The following is a 27976-nucleotide window of genomic DNA, read 5'->3' on the forward strand; positions in this document are numbered from 1 at the left end:
TCTATTAAAATAAATTCTAATTCATTTTACACAGCTCTAATTATTCGTTTTCATGTATACTTCTTAAGATTACGTACTATACAATATTTGGTTATATGTATACATATGGATGTGTATTTATATGTTCAGTCTTTACGATATACCTACTTATATATCGTACACCCACATATACATATAATTAATTTTATAAATTAAAGCTGTCGCATATAATGAGTGTAATCTAAAGTTAAAAATAAATTGAATACTTGTAATAGTTGATTTTACATGAAGCAGTATTTTATTACATATATTTGTGTAATATTAACAAAATTTCTAATTATATTTTTTTCACGAATATGCAATATATTTGATGACAATCTATAAATGGATAATAGTAGTTTTTTAAAAATCATTCTAAATTTAAACATTTTCAACAAAAATAGAACATTCACGAGGAATATGAGATACGTAACATTATAAGAAGGAGTATGTTTCATCGATCATTTTTTGAACCAAATAATTAAATGTACATATGTACGTACATGCAATACGATTAATTAAAAACCGGTGGATATTTCGTGTCATTCGCTGTCATTCGCTTTCTCTTTCGCACCTTATCTCAAAATGGCAGCCTCTACGAAAGAACTGAGTAAGTAATCCCGAAAAAAAATCAATTAGTTTTGTTTAAATTTGTTTTTTTGGTAGCGACACAAGCTACATCATTAATTATGTTTTCGACTGTTCGATGGAAATGTTATTGCTAAAGATTACAACAGCTTCAAAGATATCATAGCTCAATAAAGAAAGTCAGTTGTCATGCCGTGTTGCAGAATGCAACTCAAGCATATCAGTCCTTTTTCTTGTGGTTTTCTTGTGTTCGCATTTAAATTTTCATTTCATTTTGTAATTCTTTTCTTACCTTTATGTAGTTTTTTATTTTATTTCCAGCACATGTATGCATCTATCAAATAAATAATACTGTATACACTCATTTCCCTTTTATCATTTAAATACTTATAATATTTTAATATTTACGATATTGTTTAAGGATTAATTTTTGTCAATTATAAAAGCAAATTACAATCTTTATGTCATTTCCAGTGACATCAAAGTTTTGAATACATACTATGTTTATTAATACTATAGTTGTAAGTAATTGATTATTAGGTTTTATAAGTTTTTTTCTTTAATACTTAGATAAAACACTTCAACTAGGGTTGGTTAAAATCAATATTATTTAATATCTATAAACAAATTCATACACAGATGAATGAATTGTCATATATGAATTTATTGTTTCATGAAAGTCTTGCTGGAGCTAGTGTTTCTCAGATTAGGATCTGCAGAGACTGATGAACAACTACAGAAATCAGTCTGCAAATTTTTGCCTCCAATATTGCTTAAGTTATCTAGTTCACAAGAGGTTGTCAGAAAAAGAATAATGGAGTTATTAATCCATATAAATAGAAGAGTAAAGAGTAGACCTCAGGTTCAGTTACCAGTTGAGGCACTTCTACTACAATATCAAGACCCAGCTGCTAGTTCATTTGTAATTGTATGTTACTACTAAAATTTATTAATTTAAATAATTTTCTACAGAACAAAAAAATTAATTGTTTGATTATATGTTTACAGAATTTTACAATAATATACATAAAACTAGGATACCCTAGGATGGAAATGCATGAGCAAGTCAAGTTAGTTCCAAGCGTACTAAATGCTATTGAAGGAAAACCAATGTCTCACCAAGATAGGTTTGTTATTAACTATTTAAATTGTTAACTAACATTTAAACAGTGGTATTGAGACAAATAAATATATATAAATAATTATTTCAGCTTGATGCTTATAATTATGCCTGTGTTGGGCCATTTTAATGTCCCTATGAATCCAATTAAACAGACATCTCTTCTTGGTTTGCAAGATAAACCTTATGTAGCAAAACAGTTGCTTAAGTTTATGCTTGATGTATTATTATTACCTTATGAGTAAGATTATTTATTATATAGATTACATTTCAATAATTTCGATAATTTTGATTGTTATCAGCTATTTTATTCGATTTATGTAAAAGTAATTATGCCAATTTAATACTACAGAAAATTCTTGCTATAGATATGTAGGACAAATGTCAAATCAACAACCAGGTCAACCAATTGATTGGTCACAATTTCCTGTGCCACCAGGATTAAGTGAATATGCATTTAAGCGAGTGATCGGCGAAAATCCGCCAACAGTAGAACAGCTTGAACAAATAAAGCTGGGAATTGTTAAATTTCTAGCTGCTGGATTTTTTCCTGATTCAGATATTCTCATACATGTGATAGTAGCAGATGCAGATACTAGATTTCGTGTTGCTATTGCAGGAGAGTTGACATTGAAAATGATTGTTAAGTATGTTTTAAAATGTATTTGTATAATAATTGTTTTAGTAAGAACTATTAAATATTCTGAAATTTTTTCTTGGTAAATCTAGTACATTAGACTGGTCCTCAATGCAGTTAGCTGTGCCACTTTATACATTATTTTTGGGTACTGATGCTTTAGCTACACAAAAAGAAGTTAAACCAGAAGTAAAACGACAACCTGCAAGTATCCGAATTCGTCTTAAACTGATGCATCATCTTTGTCATGTAACTAAAGATGGTTTTATTATACCGCCATGTATTCAGGTATGTTATGCGAAATTATATTATATTTTATGATATTTAATTTCATTTAATTTATAGGTAGTTTTCGATTCACTTTATGGAAAAAATACCAACACAAAATTAAAATCAATGGCATTGCAATTTGCAGCAAATATTGTACAACAGTGAGTTTAATGTATCATAATTATTTTTTTGATCAATTGAGATATTAGTACATTTCAAAGATGCTATTTATGTACATGTAATAATATACTTAATACTTTAAGGTGTAGCCTTGCACCACTAGCTCGTGTGGGTGGAGTTATGTTAGATGGTATGATAAAATTGATTTCTGAAGGAGCCGATTTTCGTCATATAATAATGGCATGTACTGTTGTTAAGTTATTGGTACAAAGAATTCCGTCACTGATCAACAAAGCTTCTGATTTATTGCGTAAATCATTTGATACACTTGTGTCGGTAAGTAATTAAAAATAAAATAAACAAAGTGGAAGAGGTGTGTATACATATATGCTATTAGAATTTTTTATTTTGAGCCGATTTTGTTATGGCATTTAAGATGGAGGGTGATTTTCAAAGAGAAATGCGGGATGCGCTGATTTCCGTAACGTCTGCATTTGTACTTAATAAAGACGATGAAGCTAATATAGCTTTAGTGAATGATTTATTGGCCACTTACGTTGAATCACCAGAATTTAATGTCAGGTATGTATATATTGATTACATGAATTGTACACGCATTCAAAAGTAGTATATTTTGTATTTCATATATAAGGTACTTTTTTTGAGAACAGATACATGGCTATGCATTATGCTGCAAACATATTTCCTTCTGAAGATGCACCTTCTCGTTATCTTTTGTTGTTAGCATGCGGAGATGATAAAGATGAAATACGTACCGAAGCTATGAATGCTTTGTATAGTGTTATGCATACAAATGAGAGCGGTAAACAGGATGGTAATCAAATTTTGTTACCAGATTTTCAAAAACTTGTTATTTATATTTATTCAAAGATGCAGGCGAGAATGCCCACTTCTAATAGTGGAAAAGTGAATGTTGAAAGTAAAGTACTTCCTTATAGTGTCACTATTCTTACTCAGGTAATTAATTCAATGCAGAAATAATTTATTTTGAATATGTCACATTTTCCTTTTTTTGAACAAAAAAAAAGATAATAATTTGTTCTGTTATAGATGATTACTTATCTTCGTCTTTGTTTAGCAAAAAGTGCTAATGTTACTGTATATAATGAATCGTTACAGTATTCTGACGAAAGTACACCGTTAATTGCACGTTATTTAGAAAATCTGTACAAAGATCAACCAGAAACGTTAAATAATTATTTAGATATGATTTTAATTCTTAATCACGCATCTGCAGGTAAAATTATTAATTATAATTACAGATATTAATTAGAACTTCTTAAAGGTAGCGAACGTTATATTATGATGTATTTTACTTAATATAGATCAGTCATCTCTACAAGCTTTATTGGAAGTGATTGATTCTGTCCCACAATATGTAACAAAAATTTATGAGAAAGAACTGTCATGGCTTCATACTTTAATTGTATCTACCAAGTCAAATGTAAGAGAATTAGCTGCTAAAATTTATAGTGTAATGACTGCTCAGCTTTCCATAAACGACTTTGAGACTCAAATTTCCGAAATTATGAACATTATGAATAAGAAGAATTTGGAAGCACAACATGGAGCATTATTGACCTTAACATACATGATGGAGAGGAGAATAATTTTTAGCAAAACTGATACAAATAATGCTGTATTTAATTTAGATATTTATGTTAATGTTGTGAAAATGATATGTATGTATATATGTTTCTGTACAACTGCGTAAAATCTTCATATTTTATTTTGAAAATATTTCTTTTAGATACTTACCTTCGCGATGGTACAATTCTGTTGATGGATGCTGCAATTCAAAGTATTGGTATTTTGGGAAAAACATGTAGTTTACCATTACCTAATGAAGGTGAAGATGAACCAAATAAGAAGGCAATTGTAGAAATACTATTTTCTCTATCGAATAATGTAAAATTAAACTCTAAGGTTCGTTTTTGAATTATTATCAATTGTGTTATATGAATTATTATAATTGATAGTTTGTGTATATTAATCTTCATAGATAAAAGAAAAAGCCATTCTCTCGTTAGGATATTTGTGCATAGGAGAAGATTTTCCACATACTACAGAAATAGTAAATAAAATAATTTCTATGGTTAAAGAGGTAATGTAGTTATTGACATTTATATAATTAAATCTTTGATGGGTAAACAAACTTTGAACTTAGTTTTATACATTTTATAGACAAAAGACATTGAAATGCACTTAGTTATGGGAGAAGCATTGGTTTGTTGTGTTCAAGGTCAAGCATCTCCAGAGCATGAAGTACATTATAGTAACGCCAGTACTGAACTTTTAATACGTACATTAGATGAATTACTTAGAATACATAAAGATCCACATCCTAATTTAAGACAGGTATTCATTTAGTAGTATTTATGAAGTTACAGTGTCTTCGTTTCCTTTATTGTAAATATTTTTTTTTAACAGGCGGTCTGTGTATGGTTATTAGCACTTTTAAAACATAATATCCGGAGAGAATGTATTAAAGAGAGGTTTTCGTTATTGCACAGCGCATTCATGAATTTTCTTTCAGATGACAGTGGTATGTAGTACTTTATTTTTGTTTACAGAAGAAAAAAGATTATAAAAAGATTATTATTAAAGCGTGTTATTTAAATTGTAGATATAGTACAGGACATAGCTGCAAAAGGCCTTAGTTTGATACATATTAATAGTACGAAAGAAGAAAAAGAATTTTTAATTTCTAGTATATTAGAGCAATTTACAAAAGGACATAAAGCTGTGCAACAAGTTACACCTGATACAAAATTATTTGAAGAAGGTCAACTGGGAAAATCTCCAACAAAGTATGATATATATATATATAATCTTATAGTTTAGTACGTTTTGAATCTAATATTATTAGTTCAATTATATAAAGAGTATTTTGTTTGCAGTGGGAATTTATCAACGTATAAAGAAATTTGTTCTCTGGCTACAGAATTACAAAAACCAGATTTAATATATTATTTCATGCACATAGCAAATCATAATGCAGTATGGACGTCTAAGAAAGGCGCTGCATTTGGATTTGCAGAGATTGCTAAAGTAGCAAATGATGAATTAAATAAGTATTTGCCCAGTATAATTCCATGTTTATATAGATATCAGTTCGATCCCACGCCTAAAATTCAACAGAGTATGTCTAGTATTTGGCGCTCAATTGTTCCGTCAACGAGTAAAGCTGTAAGTAATAATAGTTATATAGTAGATATAGTAAAATCCTCAGTTACACAATGAGCACTTATAATTATGTTTTTTACCTTGATAGATCGAACAATATCATAAAGAAATATTGAATGATATAACTAACAATTTATTGAATCACGAATGGAGAGTGCGTATCAGTTGTTGTAATGCGCTTGCAGATTTATTAAGAGTAAACGTTTGTTTTGATCTAGCAGAATGTGCGCCTGAATTATGGAAAAAATTATTTCGAGTAATGGACGACATTCATGAGGGTACCCGATTAGCAGCCACAAATACAACTGAAATGCTTAGTAAAGTAAGTTCTGCAAATCCAGTTTTATGGAAAAATATAAGATTAGTATTACTTTAATTGTATTTCATTACATTGCTGACATTTTGTATTAATTTATTAATATAGGTTTGTATTCGATATTCCGATGCTTCTTACGGTAAAGAGGGAGAAAAACTTATACAAGCAATACTACCAGTATTATTAGATATTGGAATTATTCATGTTTTGAGTACTGTAAGGTCAGTGTCCCTGCAAACAGTGTCGCAATTAGTTTCGAGCGCTGGTAGTTTGCTTAAACGGTCTCTAGTCATTTTAATTCCTGCTCTTTTGACTACGACTGGAGAATCGGAAAATCCTAAGGCTTTGTATTTATGTAACTTCTATGCAGCAAAATCAGGGACACGGGACGCTATTGATGATATTAGAGCTGCTGGTGCTAAAGCGCATTATGCTACTAATACAATAATGAAAGTGAGTTGTAATGCAAAATCTTTCAACCGAATAAGGATTATATACTTTATTAATACTTCGTATTTATTTTAATACAGTGCATACAGTATATTGACACAGAGGTTTTAAAGGAATTAATGCCAAAAGTGATTGAATTAATTAAAACTAGTGTGGGATTTGGAACAAAAATTGCTTGTTCGCATTTTATAATTTGTCTAAGTGCTCACTTTAAACAAGAATTGCAACCTTATACTGGTAAGTAAAAGATTATAACATACACTTACTTTAAAAAATTGTATCTGTGTTCTATTCATTGTTCGTAAAGGTAAACTGTTATCGGCTTTAATGAACGGTCTATCGGATCGTAATACTGTTGTTACAAAAAATTATGCGACCGCTATTGGACATATAGTTGGATCAGCAAAAGAATCAAGTCTTAATAAATTATTTAAAACGCTTAACACGTGGTATATAGAACGAGGTTTGTGATAATTTTTGAAAATTATGCATACGTGGAATTTACAAACGAAGAGTATTATTATCTTATTTAACTTTAAATTCTAGATGACACAACTAGATTAGTAATTGGAAAAACACTGCAAACTATAAACAATTATAATCATGAGATATTACAAAATTATTCAAATATTGTTATACCTCTTACATTTTTTGCAATGCATATGCCCAAAACACAAGGTTCGTAGCGTAGTCTTACAATTTGATTTATAAATAATTTATTATTATATTGACTTCTGATATTTTAATAGAGAATGAAAATATGGTTAATTTATGGGTTCATTTATGGAACGAGATAACTCCGGGTACTGAAAGCGGAATCAGGCGAAACATAGAAACAATAACAGAACTTTTACGTTCATCTCTGGAATCGTCATCGTGGAATGCAAAATCCCAAGCAGCAAATGCAGTTCATACCTTAGCTGAAAAATTAGGCAGCGATATTGACCCATCTGTGAGGAATACATTGTTAAAAGTGTTAACGGATGGCTTACGTGGAAGAACTTGGGATGGAAAGGACCGACTACTAGATGCGCTCGCTACGTTAACATGCAATAGCAAGTATGCATGTAAAAATATGTTCCGTTTTAATGATTATATATAAATATGATTTATTGTACTATAATGAATATTGACAAGAATGTCGTGTTTGTATCGTTCAGTTTTGGAAATACGATGTTTTGATTATAGACAAGCTCTCAAAGAGGACCCTGAAACATGTACTGTTATAGTACAGGTGTTACTTAGAGAAAGTAAGAAGGAAGCTTTAGAATACCGTCGTTACGCATTACAAGTATTTGGTATGGTCTTGCACGAATTGGATATTGATCAATTTAAAGAGATATACGATATGGCTGAAGAAATTTGGACAACGGTATGTACTATCATTAAACATAATATGATCAAATATTTTTCAGCATTGTTACATAAGCATTGTATGGTGTAGTTACCAAAGAAGGACGAAAATGAGTCACTAATCTCTGATGAGAAAGTAAAAAGAGATGATAACATTATGAAATTAAACGAAACCGTATATGGGATACTTGGAAAAGCATGGCCTGCATCCTCTAAAGAGACTCAAGGTGATTGCCTCATGTTGTACTATTAAATATAAAATATTTACATTATTCCTTATTTATCTTCTTTTGGTTTAGATAAATATTGTGTAAAATTTATAACCCATTATGGTACAACATTTCCTGTGCAGTCTACACATATTCAAATGTCAATGTTGACAACACTTAACTTATTTGTTGATAAACTTGCCTTGCTCAAAGTGAATAGTTCAGAATTGTCAATCAAAGACAAAGAAATGTTGGATTTGACTTGTGAAACGCTTAACAAAATAATAAAATATAGTATAGGTAAGTATACTTACACAATTCTTGAATGCAACTAAAGATGTAATTAATGTATTTTTTTTTAATTAGTATGTTTATCTGCAAAATTTGAAAAACTAATACGATTTTATGCTTCCGTATATTTCTTACAGGTATTTCGTATACCAGAATAAGGAAAGAAGCTTTAAACATAGCTGTATCTCTTGGTAAGAAATTACGTGATACTGAAAATATTAAACAATTTGAACAAATGACCGTAATATTCCAAGAAATTATGCCACAATTAACGAAGGATAATGCAGAAATTCAAATTAGGCTTATGTATATCAAAGAAATATTTAAATTATGAAAACACTGAATAATTTTAGTACTATCCAATCAATGTTGTGTACCTTTAAATTGGTGACTACATTTTTAGTCACGTCAAAATAACAATGATGAAAAAGTGTAATATTTGCCAATGCCTGTTCCTTTAATACATCGTCATAAAAGTGGCTAATAATAACAGTAACAACAATTGTCTAATAATACATAATTTAAATTTTACTTTAGCACTGATATTTTTGATAATTTCCTATTTTTTTATATTAAGTTGTAAAAAGATAGGAAAAATATATTTATATATATATATTTGTCTCTGTACGAGTTCTGTGCAAATAATACATTACACAAATTATGTTGTTTGTAAACATTTTCCTTTTTAAGGTTGAATGTATTTAAAAACCTTCTTGAACTAACAAGACTTATATTTAGAATATCTTTTACTACGATATTTTCGCATACTTGGTAGGTAAGTAAAATAATGTGTAATATATAATTAATAGCTGTATTATGTATCTTTTTGACATAAGTTTAGTATTTATATGCGTTACAAAAAATTAAAAAATAAAACAGTAATCTTGGATTTGAAGTATGAATACATTGTATTTATATTACAAATAAAATACAGTAAATGAATTTATACTCAGGTAAAATATTGCATTTCATAAATTCTGATACTTGCTTCTAAAATGAGCATTTTTTTTATTCATAATTTTACAGTTTATAAACTAATGTTTTATTTAACTTAATTTTGTAAGTAATATTGAAGCTCCTGAATTCGACTTGGATTTTAAAATACTTATCATTCGTTTCAGTTTAGAAAGAAGAGTATCTGTAGTTGACTTTGTTTCATTTTCTAATAACAATATTAATAAAAAACATCCTCTGTTATATTCTATCCATTCTTTTATGACATTTGTCTTCAAATGATTAATTAATACATCTCCAAAAGTAGTTTCGCCTTTTGTCAGTAATATCTTATCATTCTGTATAACTTTTTTTAGCATCATGTGTAAACCTGCATGTTCAACAGTTTTGCGTTTAACACCGTTTTCTGTAATCCTTATTTCCGGGTCTGTGATAAATGTAGCAATGGATTGAAAAGCTTGTTTCAGCTTTTCTCCAGTGCCTACTTTCAATATTGCTAAAGTTACCATTGCAATAGAACTGTTTGACATCCAAGTTGCTATATTTAGTGTTATAGTCTCAAGAAGCGAATCAGAAATTGAATCAAGAAGTTCTTTCTCTCTAATGTTAGCAGGCTTTTTACTTGTTTCATTGTTGTCTCCTTGTTGTAAGTATTTAACTATACTAGGAGGAAAGTAAAAGGAATTTCTTCTAGCTATTAAATATAGAATTACATGTTTTCCATATTCATTTAATGCTATATCTGTCACATCTTTCTGAATTTCTGAAAGGATAATTTTCTTTACGAGGACAGTATCATCTACAGAATCAAATAAAGCTAATAATATTAAATATCCATGTTCGGACATACAGATAGATTTTACATGATCCTTAAGAGATTTCATTATAATTTTTCTATCTTTGTTTGTACCATGCCATATACATGTTACAGCATTTTTTGAACCAGGTTTAGTCTGAGATAATTTTACTATGGAATCTCTTAACATAACTATCATTTCTGTCCTATCTTCAACAGAACAATCATTTAAAAACTCTAAAAGAACATATTGTACAAGTGTGAAGTTCACAAGTTTTTTATTCAGTATTCTCATTAGATTTCCTTTTACAGCTGATAATGTTGCTGATTTCATGTTCTCTGTATTTTTATACACATCAGACAAAGTTTTAACTTCTTTATCCTTAGCTTGTTTATATATATCACCATAAAATTCCTGTTTAAAGTAAATCTTCTCAGTATGTGTTGTCCACTGTGCATACATAACTTCTAATAATGGTGCAGATACAGAGTGGCTCATAAATTTCACAATGTTACCATAACAAGTAGAAATTATTTCATGTCTGATTTTTTGAGATCCATATTTTAACATGATTTTCACACAATTCTTTGCATATTTTGATAGAATCATAGTTAAAAGCAAAGACTTTAATTCATTAAAAATGATTATTCGAATTTCTGAATCACTGTATTTAAATATCCACTGAATAATACGAGACATATCATGCATAAGTATTACTTTATTATAATAAGTCTGTAATAAATCATGTGCTTGTAAAATTAATTTTTTTCGTTCTAGTTTTGTACAATCAGATCTGCGTAATTTTTCACCAATATGTTTTACTGTGATTGATATATCATAAATATTACTTAATTTTTTTGCTTTATATTTGTCTTTCAATTCCTTTTTCTGTTTCTTAATTTCAAGCCAATTAGGTTTTTGTCTAAAGATTTCATTCATAGTTTTAGATTTGTTCATTGCATAATTTGTAACACATTTATGCAATGGTTGGTTCTCTTTGCTAACATTTTTTACAGGTTTTTCGTATATTCCCCTTTTTTGTTTCTTGATCCGAGATTTATTGTTTGTAGTATCTTTAATGTCATTATTCGTAATATCATTATTGACATCATTATTTATAGATTTCTTATTTTCCCGTACTTTCAATTGAGTATCAGCATTTAATTTTCGTTTCACCATTTTATTCTAAAGACAAAATTAAAATATAGAATACAATAAATAAATAAGAGAACAATGTTTACTTACGTTCTTTTACGTATAAAATGCAATATCTTTGAATATTAGTGCCAATAAATGATCAATATAACCTATCAAAAAATAAAATTAATCTATCCAGTATTTTACTGATTATATGATATTTGAGACTTCTATAATGATATGCTATTAAATACAAATAAAAACGGAACTTTTAATGTAAATAAAATCTTTTAAATTAAATTTCATACTATGTATAATTACTTCTACATATGCATGATTTACATACTGCGATCACGTAACCAGTGTAGTCAATGTGGCCAGATCTGGCATAATTGAATGCATCGACGACGACATTAGTAACGACGAACTTCCTTAGCGTTTAACGGAGTGGTGGGAAAAGCCGACATATCCTACGGCAAGAGCCACATGTTACGCCAGGTCAGCACTTCATGCAACTTCGGGAATTCGATAAAGAACGTGAATGGAAGCCTTTCCTTCTTGCTCTTGAACAGCTGTGTTCGGCTACCCCTGGGAAAAATTTTAATGGGAGATTCTAGAGGCCAAAATAAGGCAAAAATCAAGAATATCAATTTCTTGACTGAGACTTCATTACAAAGTTACTAACAAATTAAATTAAAAAATTTCAAATAGTTCTGGAAAAATTATTTTTGGTTGCAGGGGTCAATTATAAGCATTTTTGGTGAATAGACCTACCCCCGAAATCCTACCCACTTTCTAGAAAAAAATTCAGGACGAGCGGAAATTTAAACGTTAATAACTTTTTAACGAAATCTCCATCAACAAATTAGTATTCTTGATTTTCGTCTTATTTTGACCTCTAGAATCTCCCATTAAAATTTTTCCCAGGGGTGGCCGAACACCCTGTATAATGTTTTAAACATACGCATGAAATTTCAAACGAACATTTCTGTTCAATTTTCAAACCATCATAACTTCTACAATAGTGAACGTATCTCATTGAAATTTTTTCTGGAAGTAGAGCTCATGGATACCTACAAAAAAGTATTAGACAACATTTCCACACAGCGTTAAACAAATTTATTAAAAATCAAATTTATATTGTTTTAAATTTGCAGCCATTAGCTCGGTGTTACCCATGATGAAGAAGTTCTTCATTGTGGGTAACACCGATTACCAGGTCTCACCACGAGGAGGTTGCTGCGAGTGGAGACCCGAAGGGAAATAGATAGAATCTATCCAATCTAAGTTCTATCGATCTCCCCTTTACAGACCTAGAAACTAATATAGGAAAGAGAGAGAGAAATGGAAGAGAAAGAGATAGAATTATGCCAAATAATTATTTTCTTTAAAATGGGTTTTAAAAGAGGGATGAATCTAAAATGTGGGAGACGCGACAAGACGCGATGCTGAACCGTGTAGCAGATCTTGGGATCGAATTGACTCCGCTTGATGATTCGATTTCTACAGGAGAACGGATGCACGCCCCTGAAACTGGTCTCCATTTCTCCACTGCAACCCGCCGGGAGCCAAAGGACCCGACCCAAGCTGTCTAACATAGAGAGAGTACCTGTGACAAGGACTTCCAACCGGAAGGTATGCGTTTCCGCAGGAAACGGATACTCCACACCTTCAAGTGGAGTATCATTCTCCACGAATCCAGCCAACAAGAGAAGACGATTAGATCTTTTGGATTAGCCACACGGCCGATCACATGTTTCCTTCAATGAAACAACTGTGACCGAAGCCAGGAACGAGGGAATGACTGAAAACGAGAATCTAGTAAATTGAATAATTAATTGGCAATTTGCGCATACACTAAGAGGCCGAAAATTAACGTCGAGGCTCGAACTAATCAAGTTAAAAAGGAAATTTAGAATTAATTTAAATTAATTCAATTAAAGAAATTAGAAAAAAGAAATGTTCGACGTTAATCTTAATATCTTAAATCTAACCGCACTTACATACTATCGCATCTATGTTGAACCCCTCGGTCGGCGGATGAATCTGGTTTTCCAGTAGGTCCCTCGGAATTGATCTAAACAAAAACTCAAATAACAATTAATATTTATACAAGAAAATATCAATTCACCAAATACCTAGAAGAAACACAAAAACAAATATGAAAAATAATGGATCGAACAACCCAACGAAGTATAAAAACAGTGGAAAAATATCATCCCAACGAAGAAAGAATAGAACTTCCCAACGAAGTAATATGGTTGAACTCAGATTGGGCAAAGAACCCAAAGGAAAGTTCTTTGAAACCAATAACACGCGTCAGAGTACCCCTGGCGGCTCCAGGGGTACTGAGGAGTTGGTCAGCAGTAGCCAACTTTATACCGGGAGGGGATTATGGGTTGCAGCCATTCTGCCAATCAGCGGCCAGTTAGGCTCTGCTTAATCGAAAGTTTAACAAAGTTGTAAGAATACCGAGCCCCTTCGCGCGCACCAATTTTCCGAATAATCTTACATGTTTCCACATATTCTCCACTAAAATACGCGTTATTTGTCTCTGGAAACATTAAAATCCTCCAATCCGTTCAAAAGTTATAATGTTTTAAACATACAGAAATATTCGCTTGAAATTTCATGCGTATGTTTAAAATATTATAACTTTTGAACGGATTGGAGGATTTTAATGTTTCCAGAGACAAATGACGCGTATTTTAGTGGAGAATATGTAGAAATTCTATTATATATCTATAAGTATTCCATTATTTCAAATAATGATTCTTTAATTTCTTTTGATGGACAATTCGTCTATCAAAGTTGCACAAATGATATCTGGGTCACTCTTCCTGGTCCGTCCTTTTTAGTCACTAGAGGAGCCCCCTGGGGCGCTCGCGGGAGTTTTCCCTTAACCACAAAGCAAGACGGACCGTGATGCGAGATGAAGAAATTAATTGAAGATTTACATTCAATCAAGATTTCCCAAGATGGTCAAGAAGATGTTTCACGAACAGCAGCCAAGGGACAACCCGGGTTCCTTTGAAGACGAAGAAAATCCCATCTTTGGGAACAACACTTAAAAACTGAACAACTCTTACATTAAACGACCAGAGACTGAACATCTCTGTTAAGAAATAACTCTGGTTTAAAACTGAACATCCTATATTTGCCTATATAGGCAAAAAATATAATTGACACAAATTTAATTAAATATTAAATAAACATTCCTTTCGTAGTCCTTTCCTCTAGTCCTTTCGTAGACCAAACTGTCTTAACTTTGATTTTGCATCTCTCCACTAGAGACCGTATTATTTGCCATGAGTATTGTTTTTTTGTTTCAGAGAATAGCTGAACGCTGCCGATAGGTGCTGCCAACTGGTAGCTACTTGTCGACAAGTAGCAATAATATTTCATTATCAAATTATTAATATATGTATTGAATTTACATGCCTATTTTGTTTCATTTCTAGGTTTTCATTGAACATTATGTATAACTTCTTTTTCGAAATATCGTTTTTTCTCATGTGCCATGATTTTTATTTGTACAGCAATATTTTACTAATATGCTTTTTCGATTAACTTGCAATTTTCACTTTTCACTTTCATTTTGTGAATTTTTGTCTGTTGTTTTACAGGTATAGATAATACTTCGTTGGATTTTGTTATTTCTGAGATTAATTAATATTTTTATTTTGTACTTTTCTTTTGGTCTTTCTTTTTGTCCATTCGTTCATATTATTAGCATATGTATAAAATTTATCTGTTGATTTTGTTTGATGTCTAGGTGTTAATTAATTTTGTATCTATGATTCTTTTTCTATTTCAGCATTATTTCTCTAATCAGTTTAATTGTGTTGATATTTGTAACATTGCATGAAAATAATAATAAAATATCGTTTCTTTCATGTCATGATTTTTATTTGTGTAACAATATTTTATTAATATGCTTTTTTCGATTAATTTGCAAAAGGTCTTAACTAATAACTTTTATTTTGCATCCATTTGTCGACAAATAGCAATAATATTATATTATCAAATTATTAATATATGTATTGAATTTACATATCTATTTTATTCCATATTATGTATATTATATGCATATGTATGTATATTATTAATACGATTGAGTATAAAGACCTGATTGAATTTATACTCAATACATGAAAAATGGATTTTGCTCATGTCCTGTTCAAAGGAATCAGAACTGGTTAGGTGAAGTGCGGGTCGTGTACACGAATATACGTTGAGGAAAGTTTAAATACAGTGAAAAAAGAATTTATTTTGGCAGTTGTTTCGACTTTAAAGCCTGCAGTTCATGTCTAATCGCTGTAAGAAAGATATTCTCGTCGTAATCGTTAATTTGAGGTTAGATCGATGAATATTTCCTCGTGCGTATCTCAGGATCGTTGGTAGTGGGATGCATATATTTGTTACGTGGTTGAAAATTTTGATAGATTGTTTCTTGAAAACTCTAAAGATGACAAGATTCTTGGAAGGGACAACTTGTCGTCAATAATGTGTTAGTGTATTTCATCAAGGTTTCGAAAAATATCATCAGCACGCTAAGGAGCATCAATTCTCTTACTCGCCAGAATTTCGACTCACAGGTACGATAATCGTTGCAGAGTTCAATTACAATCATTTTTTATGAATACATATATCCCCGAAATCCTGCGCTGTTTCGAGAAAAAAATTCTTCACGAAATCGGTAGGTGGACAAAAAAAAAAAAATTTTTTAATTTCAAATCATTCTGGAAAAATTATTTTCGGTTGTGGGGTAGTTTATCAAGAAAGACGTTGGAAATTATTTTCAAACCATTTATTTTTCAAGTATTTTATTATTTCAAATAATAATTTTTTGCCTATATAGGCAAATATAGAATGTTCAGTTTTAAACCAGAGTTATTCCTTTACAGAGATGTTCAGTCTCTGGTCGTTTAATGTAAGAGTTGTTCAGTTTTTATGTGTTGTTCCCAAAGATGGGATTTTCTTCGTCCTCAAAGAAACCCGGGTTGTCTCTTTTTGCAGCATCTTGACCATTTAGCATCTTCTTGGCCATCTTTGATCTTGATTGAATGGAAATTTTCAATAAAATTCTTCGTCTTATCGGTCCGTCTTGCTTCGTAGTTGAAAGATGTCTCCCACGGGCGCGCCAGGGGGCTCGGTTTTTATGCAACTGATTGGGACGACTGTCGGAGCCTAACTGGCTGCTGATTGGCTGAGGGGGTCGCTAGTTGATAGACGAATTGTTCATCAAAAGAAATTAAAGAATTATTATTTGAAATAATGGAATACTTATAGATATATAATAGAATTTCTACATATTCTCCACTAAAATATGCGTCATTTGTCTCTGGAAACATTAAAATCCTTCAATCCGTTCAAAAGTTATAATATTTTAAACATACGCATGAAATTTCAAGCGAACATTCCTGTATGTTTAAAACATTATAACTTTTGAACGGATTGGAGGATTTTAATGTTTCCAGAGACAAATAACGCGTATTTTAGTGAAGAATATGTGGAATCATGTAAGAATATTCGGAAAATTGGTGCGCGCGAAGGGGCTCGGTATTCTTGCAACTTTGTTAAACTTTCGATCAAGCGGAGCCTAAGTGGCCGCTGATTGGCTGAATGGCTGCAACCCGTAATTCCCTCCCGGTATAAAGTTGGCTGCTGCTGACCAACTCCTCAGTACCCCTGGAGCCGCCAGGGGTACTCTGACGCGTGTTATTGGTTTCAAAGAACTTTCCTTTGGGTTCTTTGCCCAATCTGAGTTCAACCATATTACATCGTTGGGATGTTCTATTCTTTCTTCGTTGGGATGATATTTTTCCACTGTTTTTATACTTCGTTGGGTTGTTCGATCCATTATTTTTCATATTTGTTTTTTTGTTTCTTCTAGGTATTTGGTGAATTGATATTTTCTTGTATAAATATTAATTGTTATTTGAGTTTTTGTTTAGATCAATTCCGAGGGACCTCCTGGAAAACCAGATTCATCCGCCGACCGAGGGGTTCAACATAGATGCGATAGTATGTAAGTGCGGTTAGATTTAAGATATTAAGATTAACGTCGGACATTTCTTTTTTCTAATTTCTTTAATTGAATTAATTTAAATTAATTCTAAATTTCCTTTTTAACTTGATTAGTTCGAGCCTCGACGTTAATTTTCAGTTTATATTGTACATTTTATTTTAAGCGTAACATGCCAAGTGATGGATTAATTAATAGATTCTCGTTTTCAGTTATTCCCTCGTCTCTAGCTCCGATCACCGCTGCTTTGATGTAGAAAGCAAGTGATCGGCCGTTAAACTGGTTCGAAGGGTCAGTTGCCGTCCTCTGGTGAAACGATTCAAGGAAAAGAGTATTTCGGCCGTAGAGAGGTTCAGGAACTGTTCCTGTCTGCGGTAGCCCCGACTCAGGATCCCTCTCTTTGTTAGACATCCCGGGTTGGGTCCTGCGGGCTCCCAGCAGGATGCTTAGGAGAAATGGGGAACCCGTGTTGGGTGCGTCGATTCTCCTCCTCTTCAATCAAACTTGCTGAGAGGCAACGAGCTGACCCTTTTGACTTCGCTATACGGTTCGCGTCCCTCGTTCCTTGCACTATTGCATGGTGCATCGTGTCGTATCGCGTCGCGTTACCCACAATTTAGCTTCATCCCTCTTTTAAACAAAACAATTATTTGGCATAATTCTATCTCTTTCTCTTCCATTTCTCTCTCTCCTATATTAGTTTCTAGGTCTGTAAAAGGGAGATCGATAGAACTTAGATTGGATAGATTCCATCTATTTCCCTTCGGGTCTCCACTCGCAGCAACCTCCTCGTGGTGAGACCTGGTAATCGGTGTTACCCACAATGAAGAACTTCTTCATCATGGGTAACACCGAGCTAATGGCTGCGAATTTAAAACAATATAAATTTGATTTTTAATAAATTTGTTTGACGCTGTATGGAAATGTTGTCTCATACTTTTTTGTAGGTATCCATGAGCTCTACTCCCAGAAGAAATTTCAATGAGATACGTTCACTATTGTAGAAGTTATGATGGTTTGAAAATTGAACAGAAATGTTCGTTTGAAATTTCATGCGTATGTTTAAAACATTATACAGGGTGTTCGGCCACCCCTGGGAAAAATTTTAATGGGAGATTCTAGAGGTCAAAATAAGACGAAAATCAAGAATACTAATTTGTTGATGGAGATTTCGTTAAAAAGTTATTAACGTTTAAATTTCCGCTCGTACTGAATTTTTTTCTAGAAAGTGGGTAGGATTTCGGGGGTAGGTCTATTCACCGAAAATTATTGTAATTGACCCCCGCAATTGAAAATAATTTTTTTAGAACGATTTGAAAATTTTTTTTTTTTCGTCAAAAAATTTAGGCACCTAACCCTTGTCGATTTTTCTTAAAAATTCCTTTTTCATTTTTAGTAATTTTGTTTGACACCCTACAGAAAAGTTGTCTAATACTTTTTTGTAGGTACCCATGAGCTCTACCTCAGAAAAAAGTTTCATTAAAATATATTCACTATTATAGGAATTATGGCTGTTTGAAAATTGGACCATTTTTATGAGGTTTTCCTCATTTTTCGGGGTCAAGGATCAACTTTTCGAATATTTTTGGAATTTATACATATTCTCTAGCAAAATACGCGTCGTTTGCTTTTTTAAACATTAAAATCCGTCAATCCGTTCAGAAGTTATGACGTTTTAAAGATACACATGAAATTTCGGGGAACGATTCTGGTCTGAAATTAAATTTTCGGTAAGGAATTTTTTTCTCGAAAATGCGTAGGATTTTGGAGGTATGTGTAATGACCAAAAATGATTGTAATTGACCCTCACAACTAGAAATAATTTTTAAACAATAGACACTCTGGAGATCTATCGCTAATAATTAATTAATTAGAGCAAGGAGCGTAGTAAAATTGGCCCTTGAATATTGCTAGGGATGTCTACTTTGTTCTCTAATAGTCAAAATATGTATGTCATTGTTGAAAAATTGATAATTCATCGATTAAAGTCGACTTCAGATATTTGTTAATAACTATTTAATATATAAAAATTTACTTTCCTCTGCTTTTCTCTCATTAATTCCTTAATTTCTTTAATTCTAAAGTAAAAAAAAATATTCGAATCTAATTAAGTTACTCAACCATTTTTCTATACATTATTTCATCTAATTAATTAGTTATAAACAATTTCTGGAAGCGATACTTATTTATTTCAATATTGCGCCAAAAGTGACAAAGTATCGCCATCTATCGGAATGTTAGAGGAAGTATCTAGAGAACTGTCCCCTCACCCCCCAAGGTTTGGTGCACACGAATAGTATCGCCATCTAAGAACAGGTATCGAACTAAACAAGTTACAGCTACCCCCACTCCTGCTACTCCTGATATGCAATATGTACCTTGATTATTCGTTAATAACTCCTTTTCTGGGAATAAAATATGAACTTTTAGAATCGAAGCATATAGTATAGACCCTCGGCAACATTTAAGGATACTATTATAATTTTCACACCTTCTGGAATTTTTTCTAGAAAGTGGGTAGGATTTCGGGATCGATTACAATAATTTTTGGTGAACAAAAATTATTGTAATCGATCCCTGAATGTTGCCAAGGGTCTATACTATATTCTTCGATTCTAAAAGTTCATATTTTATTTCCAGAAAAGGAGTTATTATTGAATAATCAAGGTACATATTGCATATCAGGAGTAGCAGGAGTGGGGGTAGCTATAACTTGTTTAGTTCGATACCTGTTCTTAGATGGCGATACTATTCGTGTGCACCAAACCTTGGGGGGTGAGGGGACAGTTCTCTAAATACTTCCTCTAACATTCCGATAGATGGCGATACTTTGTCAGTTTTAGCGCAATATTGGAATAAATAAGTATAACTTCCAGAAATTGTTTATAACTAATTAATTAGATGAAATAATGTATAGAAAAATGGTTGAGTAACCTAATTAGATTCGAATTTTTTTTTTTACTTACCCCTTGTTGATTTTTCTTAAAAATTCGTTTCCGATTTTTAATACCTTTGTTTGACTCCCTATAGAAAAGTTGTCTGATACTTTTTTGTAGGTACTCGTGAGCTCTACCTTAGAAAAAAGTTTCATTGAAATATATTCACTATTGTAGGAATTATGGCTGTTTGAAAATTGGACAATTTTTATGGGGTTTTCCTCATTTTACGGGGTCAAAGAACAACTTTTTCATTATTGTTAGAATTTCTACATATTCTACACCAAAATATGCGTTGTTTGCATTTTGAAACATTAAAATCCTCCAATCCGTTCAGAAGTTATAATGTTTTAAACATACGAATGAAATTTCAAGCGAACAATTCGTAAATAAATCAATCGCATTATTAATGCAAGTATGAAATTTATTAGTCACCAATCATAACAGCGCTATACCCACACGTGAAACTTAAGAGTATAGTTAAAAATTACGTTCGGCCGTTTCACGTGCATTCGAACGTGAAACAGTATCGAGTTTACAAAGGACATACCATACTAAACATAACATTAAGATATAGCTTTTGTTGCGGAAGTACTATTCAATTAACACAAAATGTTGTTTTAATATATAAATTTATAATGATTTAATACATTTCTATTATTTAATTTAATATAATAACATTAATGAACTAGTTAAAATAAAAAGTAATAATACAATTTTACGTTTACAATTATTCGTGTATAAATCACTGTGTGAGTGAATATATTTGGATGTTTTCTTTTATATTATGGGCCATCTCTCATTTATCCGCGGAATGATTGGTTATTTCATAAAGTTCATTGGCCTTTGATAGGTATTATGTTATAAATGTACGTTAGTTTTACTTTACATTCTTTTTTTTTATTTTTTTTTTTATTTTATTTTGAAGTGCACACGAATGCATTTATGATTCCCATTGAGCTTCGAATGAATTTCATTTGATAATCTATCTGATCCTTGAAATAACGTGGCAACAGTCACAGACACGTAACAAGCTAGGATTCCAACAGAAGGCAACTGATTGCTTTAAGATTTATTGGCTAAGAAGTGTTCTTATTTCTTTGTGCATATGGCAAAGGAAGTCAACGTAACTAGGACTTCCGTCATGTCCTCTATCTTCAACCAAAAAGCGACGCAATACCATTTCAAGTTTTTCTCGCTGTCTTACTATTGTTAACTGTAAAGATTCAATAGAATATAATTATAATTAAACTTTTATTTTAACTTATATCTTAACATTCACTTACCCTCATGCAACGATGTCTCTCCATCCGTACGCGATTAATAATCTCTGTTATCCGTTTGTTCAGTTGAGTATCTAATACTGGCAGTGCTTTACAATCTGTGTCAACTTGAACTACCGATGGAACTCCGAACACTGCTTGTACCCATTGTGGAGAAAGTGCCAGGCCTAACCACAGGAACATATGGATACTGTTTTCTAAAAGATCAGAAAATACAAAATTAATATACAGGAAAGCTTTGAGAAATAGAGAAGCTGCGAATGATACGTTTACCAAGTAAATATGCGCCGTCATCGGCGAATTTGTCAATAGAACAGCGCAACATTTGGGGTAACTCTGTATCTTGTGGGTCGATATCGTGTAAAGAAAGTAATCTCGGATAAATATACACAACTGATATTGAGATAGGCATTGTTGCAACTGCTTGCATAACAAAAGATCTGCTATCAATAGTCATATCAGCACCTAAAAAATTAAGTTATAGTATTATGTTTACTGTATCAATGACGTCACTTTACAGTAATAACACTGTCATAAACGTAAGATATCAGATACTAAGTAAATAGAATATAAAAAAGTAACTATACCTCCAGATAATGCGTCGCTCTTTAATAATGAGTTGATGTAAAGTGGAAGTAGCTTCATGCACTCTGGTAATATTAATTGACCAGCGTTAGATGGAGAAGCACAATGTTTGCGATATGCAGCCAGCATATTTGCGCATCTTGCGACTAAATTATCCTTTACAGTTTTTGGAGTTGATTCGATCAGTTTGAAAACACCTAAATCATTATCAGTTCAAATTTATGATTCTCAGTAAATGTCAGTCCCTTAATAAATACTAATGGCTTAAATCTTACTTAGTTTAGAGAAGTAATTTATAATAGCATCTAGGTCACACACTCGGTATAATTCAGCTATCTGAGACGAAGTTTTTAAACTAAGATTAATGATGCGCAATCTTCTGATTCCGCTGCAAGAAGTATATAACAAAGCTGCTTGAATATATACACCTTCATCATCTGTCAGTTTATCATCGTGCTTCACTTCTACAGCAATAGCCTGAAATATTTAATGAAAAAATTTGTTGTGTATCGAAAAAATAATATAATGTACAAAATTCATATTATAAATAATACTACCTTGTTGCAATCTATACTAGCTAATTCCATATCTGTTGTATTTGACATGAAGAAATGTCCGAAGAAATCAGTTGCTCGAACACCAGTAGATGTACGTACACGCATAATAGCATCAAATGCAATCGGTCTACTAATGTTATTAATAACGTCTGAAATTAAACGATCGCCATCTACGTCAGCCTAAAAAATGAAAAATTAGAAATGATATTTATTTCCTACTTATGTGTTGCAATATGTAACATCAATATTTATCACCTGGAAATAAGTATATTTATAAACTTCTCCACCGGTTAGTCTAGCAATTTGGCCTATTGTTGCAATGTCCACGTACGAATTGTTGAAAATAAACAGGTCTACAGAACATCCAGCACCTACGCATTCTTGTCCTAAGTTATTGTAAACGTTATTTTGCGGGGCTAAAATAGGAAGTTAATATTGTATTATAGATAATTAAAAATACCTACTTATACATGACACTACATGAATAATTTACCTAACACGGTTTTTTCTTTCTCCGTTCCAAGTACAACTCTATCATCACGATTTTTTAATTTACCAGGGGCTTCAGCAATTGGTAAAGAGGAGTGGAAAACCATTAATTTTCCAGCACAGTCTGAAGTCTAATTATTAAAGTTTGAAATGATTATTGGGTTCGTTTTAAACATTCCTGTTTGCTTTACATTATTAAAAAATGTTTAAACATATAAAATATACCGTCAGTGCTTCTAATCCAGCTCGTATTGCAGGCGCAAGAATTGTTTCTGTTTCGCGAGTATCTGCAAACATGGCTGGAATTTGTGTCATTAAGCTGTCAATAACTGATTCGCTTTCTTCAATATCGCATAAAAATCCATCAAGAAGTGGCATAAATACATCTTGTATATCTCCCACAACCATCATTTGTGGTTGAGCAAGGCAGGAGTTAATGTTGTAAAAGTGTACCGTATTATTGTATGTTATAAATCCTACTTTCATGTTCGTTTTCAATTGACCAGCGTCAACGGGTAGGTTCCGCAAAATTGATTTCATTTCCGCACAAAGTAGACTGACTAACCCAGACTTAACTGTGTTGTATGATACATCGATTACGAACACAATAGCTGGTGGTTTCGGATAAGTATTGTTCTAGAAATGAAATTTCGAAATGAAAATACGACTAATTAACTATTAGATTAAAAACTATTCAAGTTTTTAAATCTGTTTCTTACTCTACAATAATCTTTTGTAGCAATATATTCGTATGTTCCTAGCATTAATTCTGGTCTTTCATAACGATCCATACGTTGGCTGGTATGATCTAAATGTTGAAAGTACTCTGCTGGTACTAAATTAAGAAAAAAAAGCAATAATTATTATGCTATATAACAAAACTTTTGATTGCAATATTGGCTGTTATAGACTATAACAGAGAGAAAATATTGCCATAAGTAAAAATTTGATCTCACTAAAAAATCATGCGTGTTTATGAAAACTAAGAGTGACTAATTAATGCTGTTGCCAATCGTGCTTGAGACAAGAAACTGCATAAGAATTACCCAGTGGTTATTGTAAAATTGGAAAATAGTTTCTATTTGTTGTATTATACTTAAGAATATGGTAGAAAAAAATTAATTTTTTACCTTCTGTCGTTGCTTTACAAAACATACACTGGAACTTTCTACCCGCATCAATAAATTGCATAAATGGACTCATATATGCTTTACACCGTACACAACGAACTGGACCAATCTCTCCCATATCTACAATAGGTGGTTCGTATTCGCCTTCCGCTACACGGGCCATTGGACTTACTATTAGACCAAACGGAACATGCGTCTGGGAATACAAATTATTATACAGATTACGTGAAATGAAATTAATAATTTGATGTACTCAATGTTCAATTTACTTGTTTTATAATATCTGCTGTGGTAGGAACAGTGTACATAGTAGATCTGATATATCTGGGAGATGCATTTCCTTGATCTTGGGTTACGAATGTGGTAGTTACCAATGGTGGAACCAATCCCCTTTGATTTGTTATAAATACACCACCTCTGACACATTGGTCTTCTTGCATTACTTGGATCTTCATAAGTAATTGTATTTAAAATTAGTTTGAACTATCAATACATAGCAAGATCATACTAATCTTTAGTCGGATTTCTTACTGGGCTTGGCATCAGTTCAGGATCCAAATGTCTAGCTTGCTGTGGTTGAATACCAGGTTGATATCCAGCTGGTGCTCCAAGTTGTCCACCTTGATATGTACCTCTTTGAGTATTGTACATATCCTGCAATAAATAAAAATATGTAATGCAACAGGAGATTCCTCGCATAACTTTAATAATTTTCAATTGCTTTAAAACTACATTAAAAGTATTTCTACAAACATACATTATTATAGCCTTGATATCCTGCTTGTTGGTAGTTAGGCATTGTACCGGGTGGATTACGATTAACCCCTAATGGATTTCCCATACTTTGTCTCTGCATCGGAGGTCCAGTCGTGTACTGTTTCTGGGCCGATTGTGCTACATTCATGGCTGAATTTATCATTTGTCCTACAGGTTGACCAGGTAATGGAGGGTGTACTTGTGGACCAGATACATTTTGTTGTCCTACTAACGGCGGTCTATTAAAACTCTGTTGATTTGTTGTTGGAGGTACATTAACATTTTGTTGACCAGGCATTGGAGGTGGAGGTATATTTTGTTGCCCCATTAATGGAGGACCAGATAGATTTGATTGACAATGCAAATTAGATGCAGCCATATTTGTTGATTCTGGATAGGAATGTCCAGGTTTCTGCTGTCCTTGTAATGGAGGATATTGTTGTCCCTGTAAAGGTGGTCTTGGAAGTGGAGGACCAGATATATTTGACTGTCCTTGTAAGGGTGGACCTGATAAATTTTGCTTAGACATTTGGGGCCCAGATATATGTGGTTGTCCTGGCATTAATGAACTAGAAAGACTTTGTTGTCCAGATAAAGGCGAATTTGACACATTCTGTTGTCCTTGTAATGGTAAATTAGAAAGATTCTGCTGTCCTTGTAATGGTAAATTAGAGAGATTCTGCTGTCCTTGTAATGGTAAAGTAGACAAATTATGTTGTCCTGGCAATGGTGAAACGGTAGATTTTTGTCCTGTTGGTGGTGGTCTGGTAAATTTTGGCTGTGTAGATGTATCAGTAACATTTCCCAAACCAGACTGACTCTGTGAAGATAATCCTGCATTGAATCCATGTTCAGGTGATAAAGTTTGTCCAGGGTAATATTGTCCAGAAGTAGTTCCTGTAGAATGTCCAGAGAATGGAAGACCAGAGTGAGCTGTAGAAATATTTGTTGAAGTTGTCGTTTGTTGCTGTATATCCTGTCCAGAAATAGATGGTCCAGATTGTCCACCAGGATCAGTTTGCCCACTAGGTCCTGTTACAGTAGAAATATATGTAATACATATGTTATGAATTCCACCATTTAATTACTGTTTTTTATACTAATCACTACCTGATGGTGTTGCATCTAATGCACTGTTAAATCCATTGACATTTGATAGTGTAGATACTGTTGGGCTACTTTTGCCAGGTAAAGGTGGTGGAGGATAGTTTTGCTGTATATTAATAAATATACAATGTAAGTTAATACACCAAGCAAATAACAGTGAATAATATTGATATTATTACTGTTATTTAATTTAATTTTAATTACCCCAGATGATGGTCTTTGTTGATCTCCCAAAGACATGTTTGTCATTTGATTAACTATACTGTTTTGACTTGTTAGAGGTGACACAATATGTGGACTATTTGTTGATAATTCATATTGAGTATTTACTGAAAAATATAATATTATAATTGTAAAACAATAAAAGTGTTTTAATAAATAAAAATAAAAGTAGTTTATTACCTTGTGGTTGTATATGATTCATATAATATGGGGCTGTAGGTTGATGCAAATTAGTAAGAGGAGGTCCTTGCATTGGTTTTTGAGATGTATATGCTTGTGAATTCATTGGGGGTCTCTTCACAACATTTGATGGAAGATTAGAATTTAATTCCTCATAAGGAGATGAAGTTGGAGGACCAGGATAATAGCCTGGTTGTTGTGCCTGTTGCTGCTGTTGTATATATTGGGGATTCATATTTTATTCTAAGGAAAAATGACAAAGAATTTCATTTTATCAATATTCATTATACTTCATTAATTATTTTAACAAATGTCATTTTTCTAATAAAAATTATTTATTTATATAAAATTACTTTAAAAAATGAGGTATGACTGTATTTTAGTTTTCTAATATATATTAGTTTTATAATTATATATTAAAGTTTATATTAATTAAATACATACATTTATGTATTTATATAAAAATAATATAAATGTTAAAGAAATAGAATATATTTACAATTTGACATATTTATAAAATAATATTAAGTATACAATATTTCATATAGTGTTAACAGATTGTATATAGAATACAAGAAATTTATACATATACATATATTTAACCAAATGCATTCATTTATTGTAAATACTAAAATTGCATAAAAATAAAAAACAACAAGATGACTAGAAGGTTTATAAATTTGTAATTTGGAAACAGACGTTCAAAATATGCTACGTATTGACAGACGTAAGATAACCTATACAAAATTAACTTTATGATTAAAATGTGTTACATCAGATGCTGATTATGTGTAGAATTTATGCATTAGTTATTGGAAAACATTAATCCTATACTGTGAATAATCATTAAAAGTTGTTGCTTTACAATAGTAAAAGAGAACATAAGCCATTTTGCATACAGTAATACAAAAGAACAAACCACATGAACAAGAATTTTATAGAATACTCGTGAAATATCAATTACTTACGTTGTGTCGTTAAATATATTTGAATCATAACAAAAGTTAATATTGCCACAAATGTTTACAATAAAATGAAGAAAATGTATTTCACTGCAATAGTGACTGCTGCCGATGCCACGTAAGGTGGCATTGCGCATGCGCTTGATGCACGTTGACGAGACCACGTCATAATAAAAATTAGATCATTGTCAAAGGAAAATTTAAACGAAGACACGGATTTGTTTTGTTACAGTGTACATTTATTCCTTAAAAGAAGTTTATAAAAACTAAAATA

At 31.8% G+C, this 27976-nt stretch overlaps 3 protein-coding genes across 3 annotated transcripts; 1 reads left to right on the forward strand and 2 right to left on the reverse strand.

The window, feature by feature from the left end:
• The first annotated feature begins 438 nt into the window (after nucleotides 1-438).
• LOC143340530 (proteasome adapter and scaffold protein ECM29) lies at nucleotides 439-9315 on the forward strand. Its single transcript, XM_076762608.1, has 28 exons — nucleotides 439-628; nucleotides 1287-1534; nucleotides 1615-1733; nucleotides 1818-1967; nucleotides 2095-2373; nucleotides 2456-2651; nucleotides 2709-2794; nucleotides 2897-3089; nucleotides 3190-3335; nucleotides 3425-3731; nucleotides 3825-4011; nucleotides 4100-4456; nucleotides 4525-4700; nucleotides 4777-4878; nucleotides 4959-5132; nucleotides 5205-5319; nucleotides 5401-5584; nucleotides 5675-5963; nucleotides 6049-6282; nucleotides 6385-6729; nucleotides 6807-6963; nucleotides 7034-7189; nucleotides 7273-7404; nucleotides 7476-7785; nucleotides 7915-8098; nucleotides 8171-8306; nucleotides 8379-8588; nucleotides 8717-9315. The coding sequence occupies exons 1-28, from the start codon at nucleotides 604-606 to the stop codon at nucleotides 8911-8913; spliced, it is 5394 nt and encodes a 1797-aa protein (XP_076618723.1). The 5' UTR covers nucleotides 439-603; the 3' UTR covers nucleotides 8914-9315.
• Nucleotides 9316-9376: 61 nt separating this feature from the next.
• Nucleotides 9377-11825, reverse strand: Peng (Pumilio and CPL domain-containing protein penguin). The gene is made up of 2 exons (XM_076762615.1): nucleotides 11576-11825; nucleotides 9377-11515 (listed from the first exon to the last, which is right to left on the reverse strand). The coding sequence occupies exon 2, from the start codon at nucleotides 11507-11509 to the stop codon at nucleotides 9626-9628; it is 1884 nt and encodes a 627-aa protein (XP_076618730.1). The 5' UTR covers nucleotides 11510-11515; nucleotides 11576-11825; the 3' UTR covers nucleotides 9377-9625.
• A 9499-nt stretch (nucleotides 11826-21324) lies between these two features.
• Nucleotides 21325-27853, reverse strand: Sec24cd (COPII coat complex component secretory 24CD). Its single transcript, XM_076762141.1, has 18 exons — nucleotides 27709-27853; nucleotides 26741-26983; nucleotides 26543-26667; nucleotides 26342-26444; nucleotides 25233-26263; nucleotides 25007-25129; nucleotides 24745-24924; nucleotides 24476-24671; nucleotides 24065-24180; nucleotides 23571-23981; nucleotides 23350-23476; nucleotides 23112-23272; nucleotides 22857-23036; nucleotides 22575-22776; nucleotides 22302-22496; nucleotides 21988-22179; nucleotides 21718-21911; nucleotides 21325-21647 (listed from the first exon to the last, which is right to left on the reverse strand). The coding sequence occupies exons 2-18, from the start codon at nucleotides 26973-26975 to the stop codon at nucleotides 21504-21506; spliced, it is 3915 nt and encodes a 1304-aa protein (XP_076618256.1). The 5' UTR covers nucleotides 26976-26983; nucleotides 27709-27853; the 3' UTR covers nucleotides 21325-21503.
• Between the last annotated feature and the right edge of the window lie 123 nt (nucleotides 27854-27976).

This window comes from Colletes latitarsis, chromosome 3, assembly GCF_051014445.1.
Source record: "Colletes latitarsis isolate SP2378_abdomen chromosome 3, iyColLati1, whole genome shotgun sequence".
Classification (NCBI taxonomy): domain Eukaryota; kingdom Metazoa; phylum Arthropoda; class Insecta; order Hymenoptera; family Colletidae; genus Colletes; species Colletes latitarsis.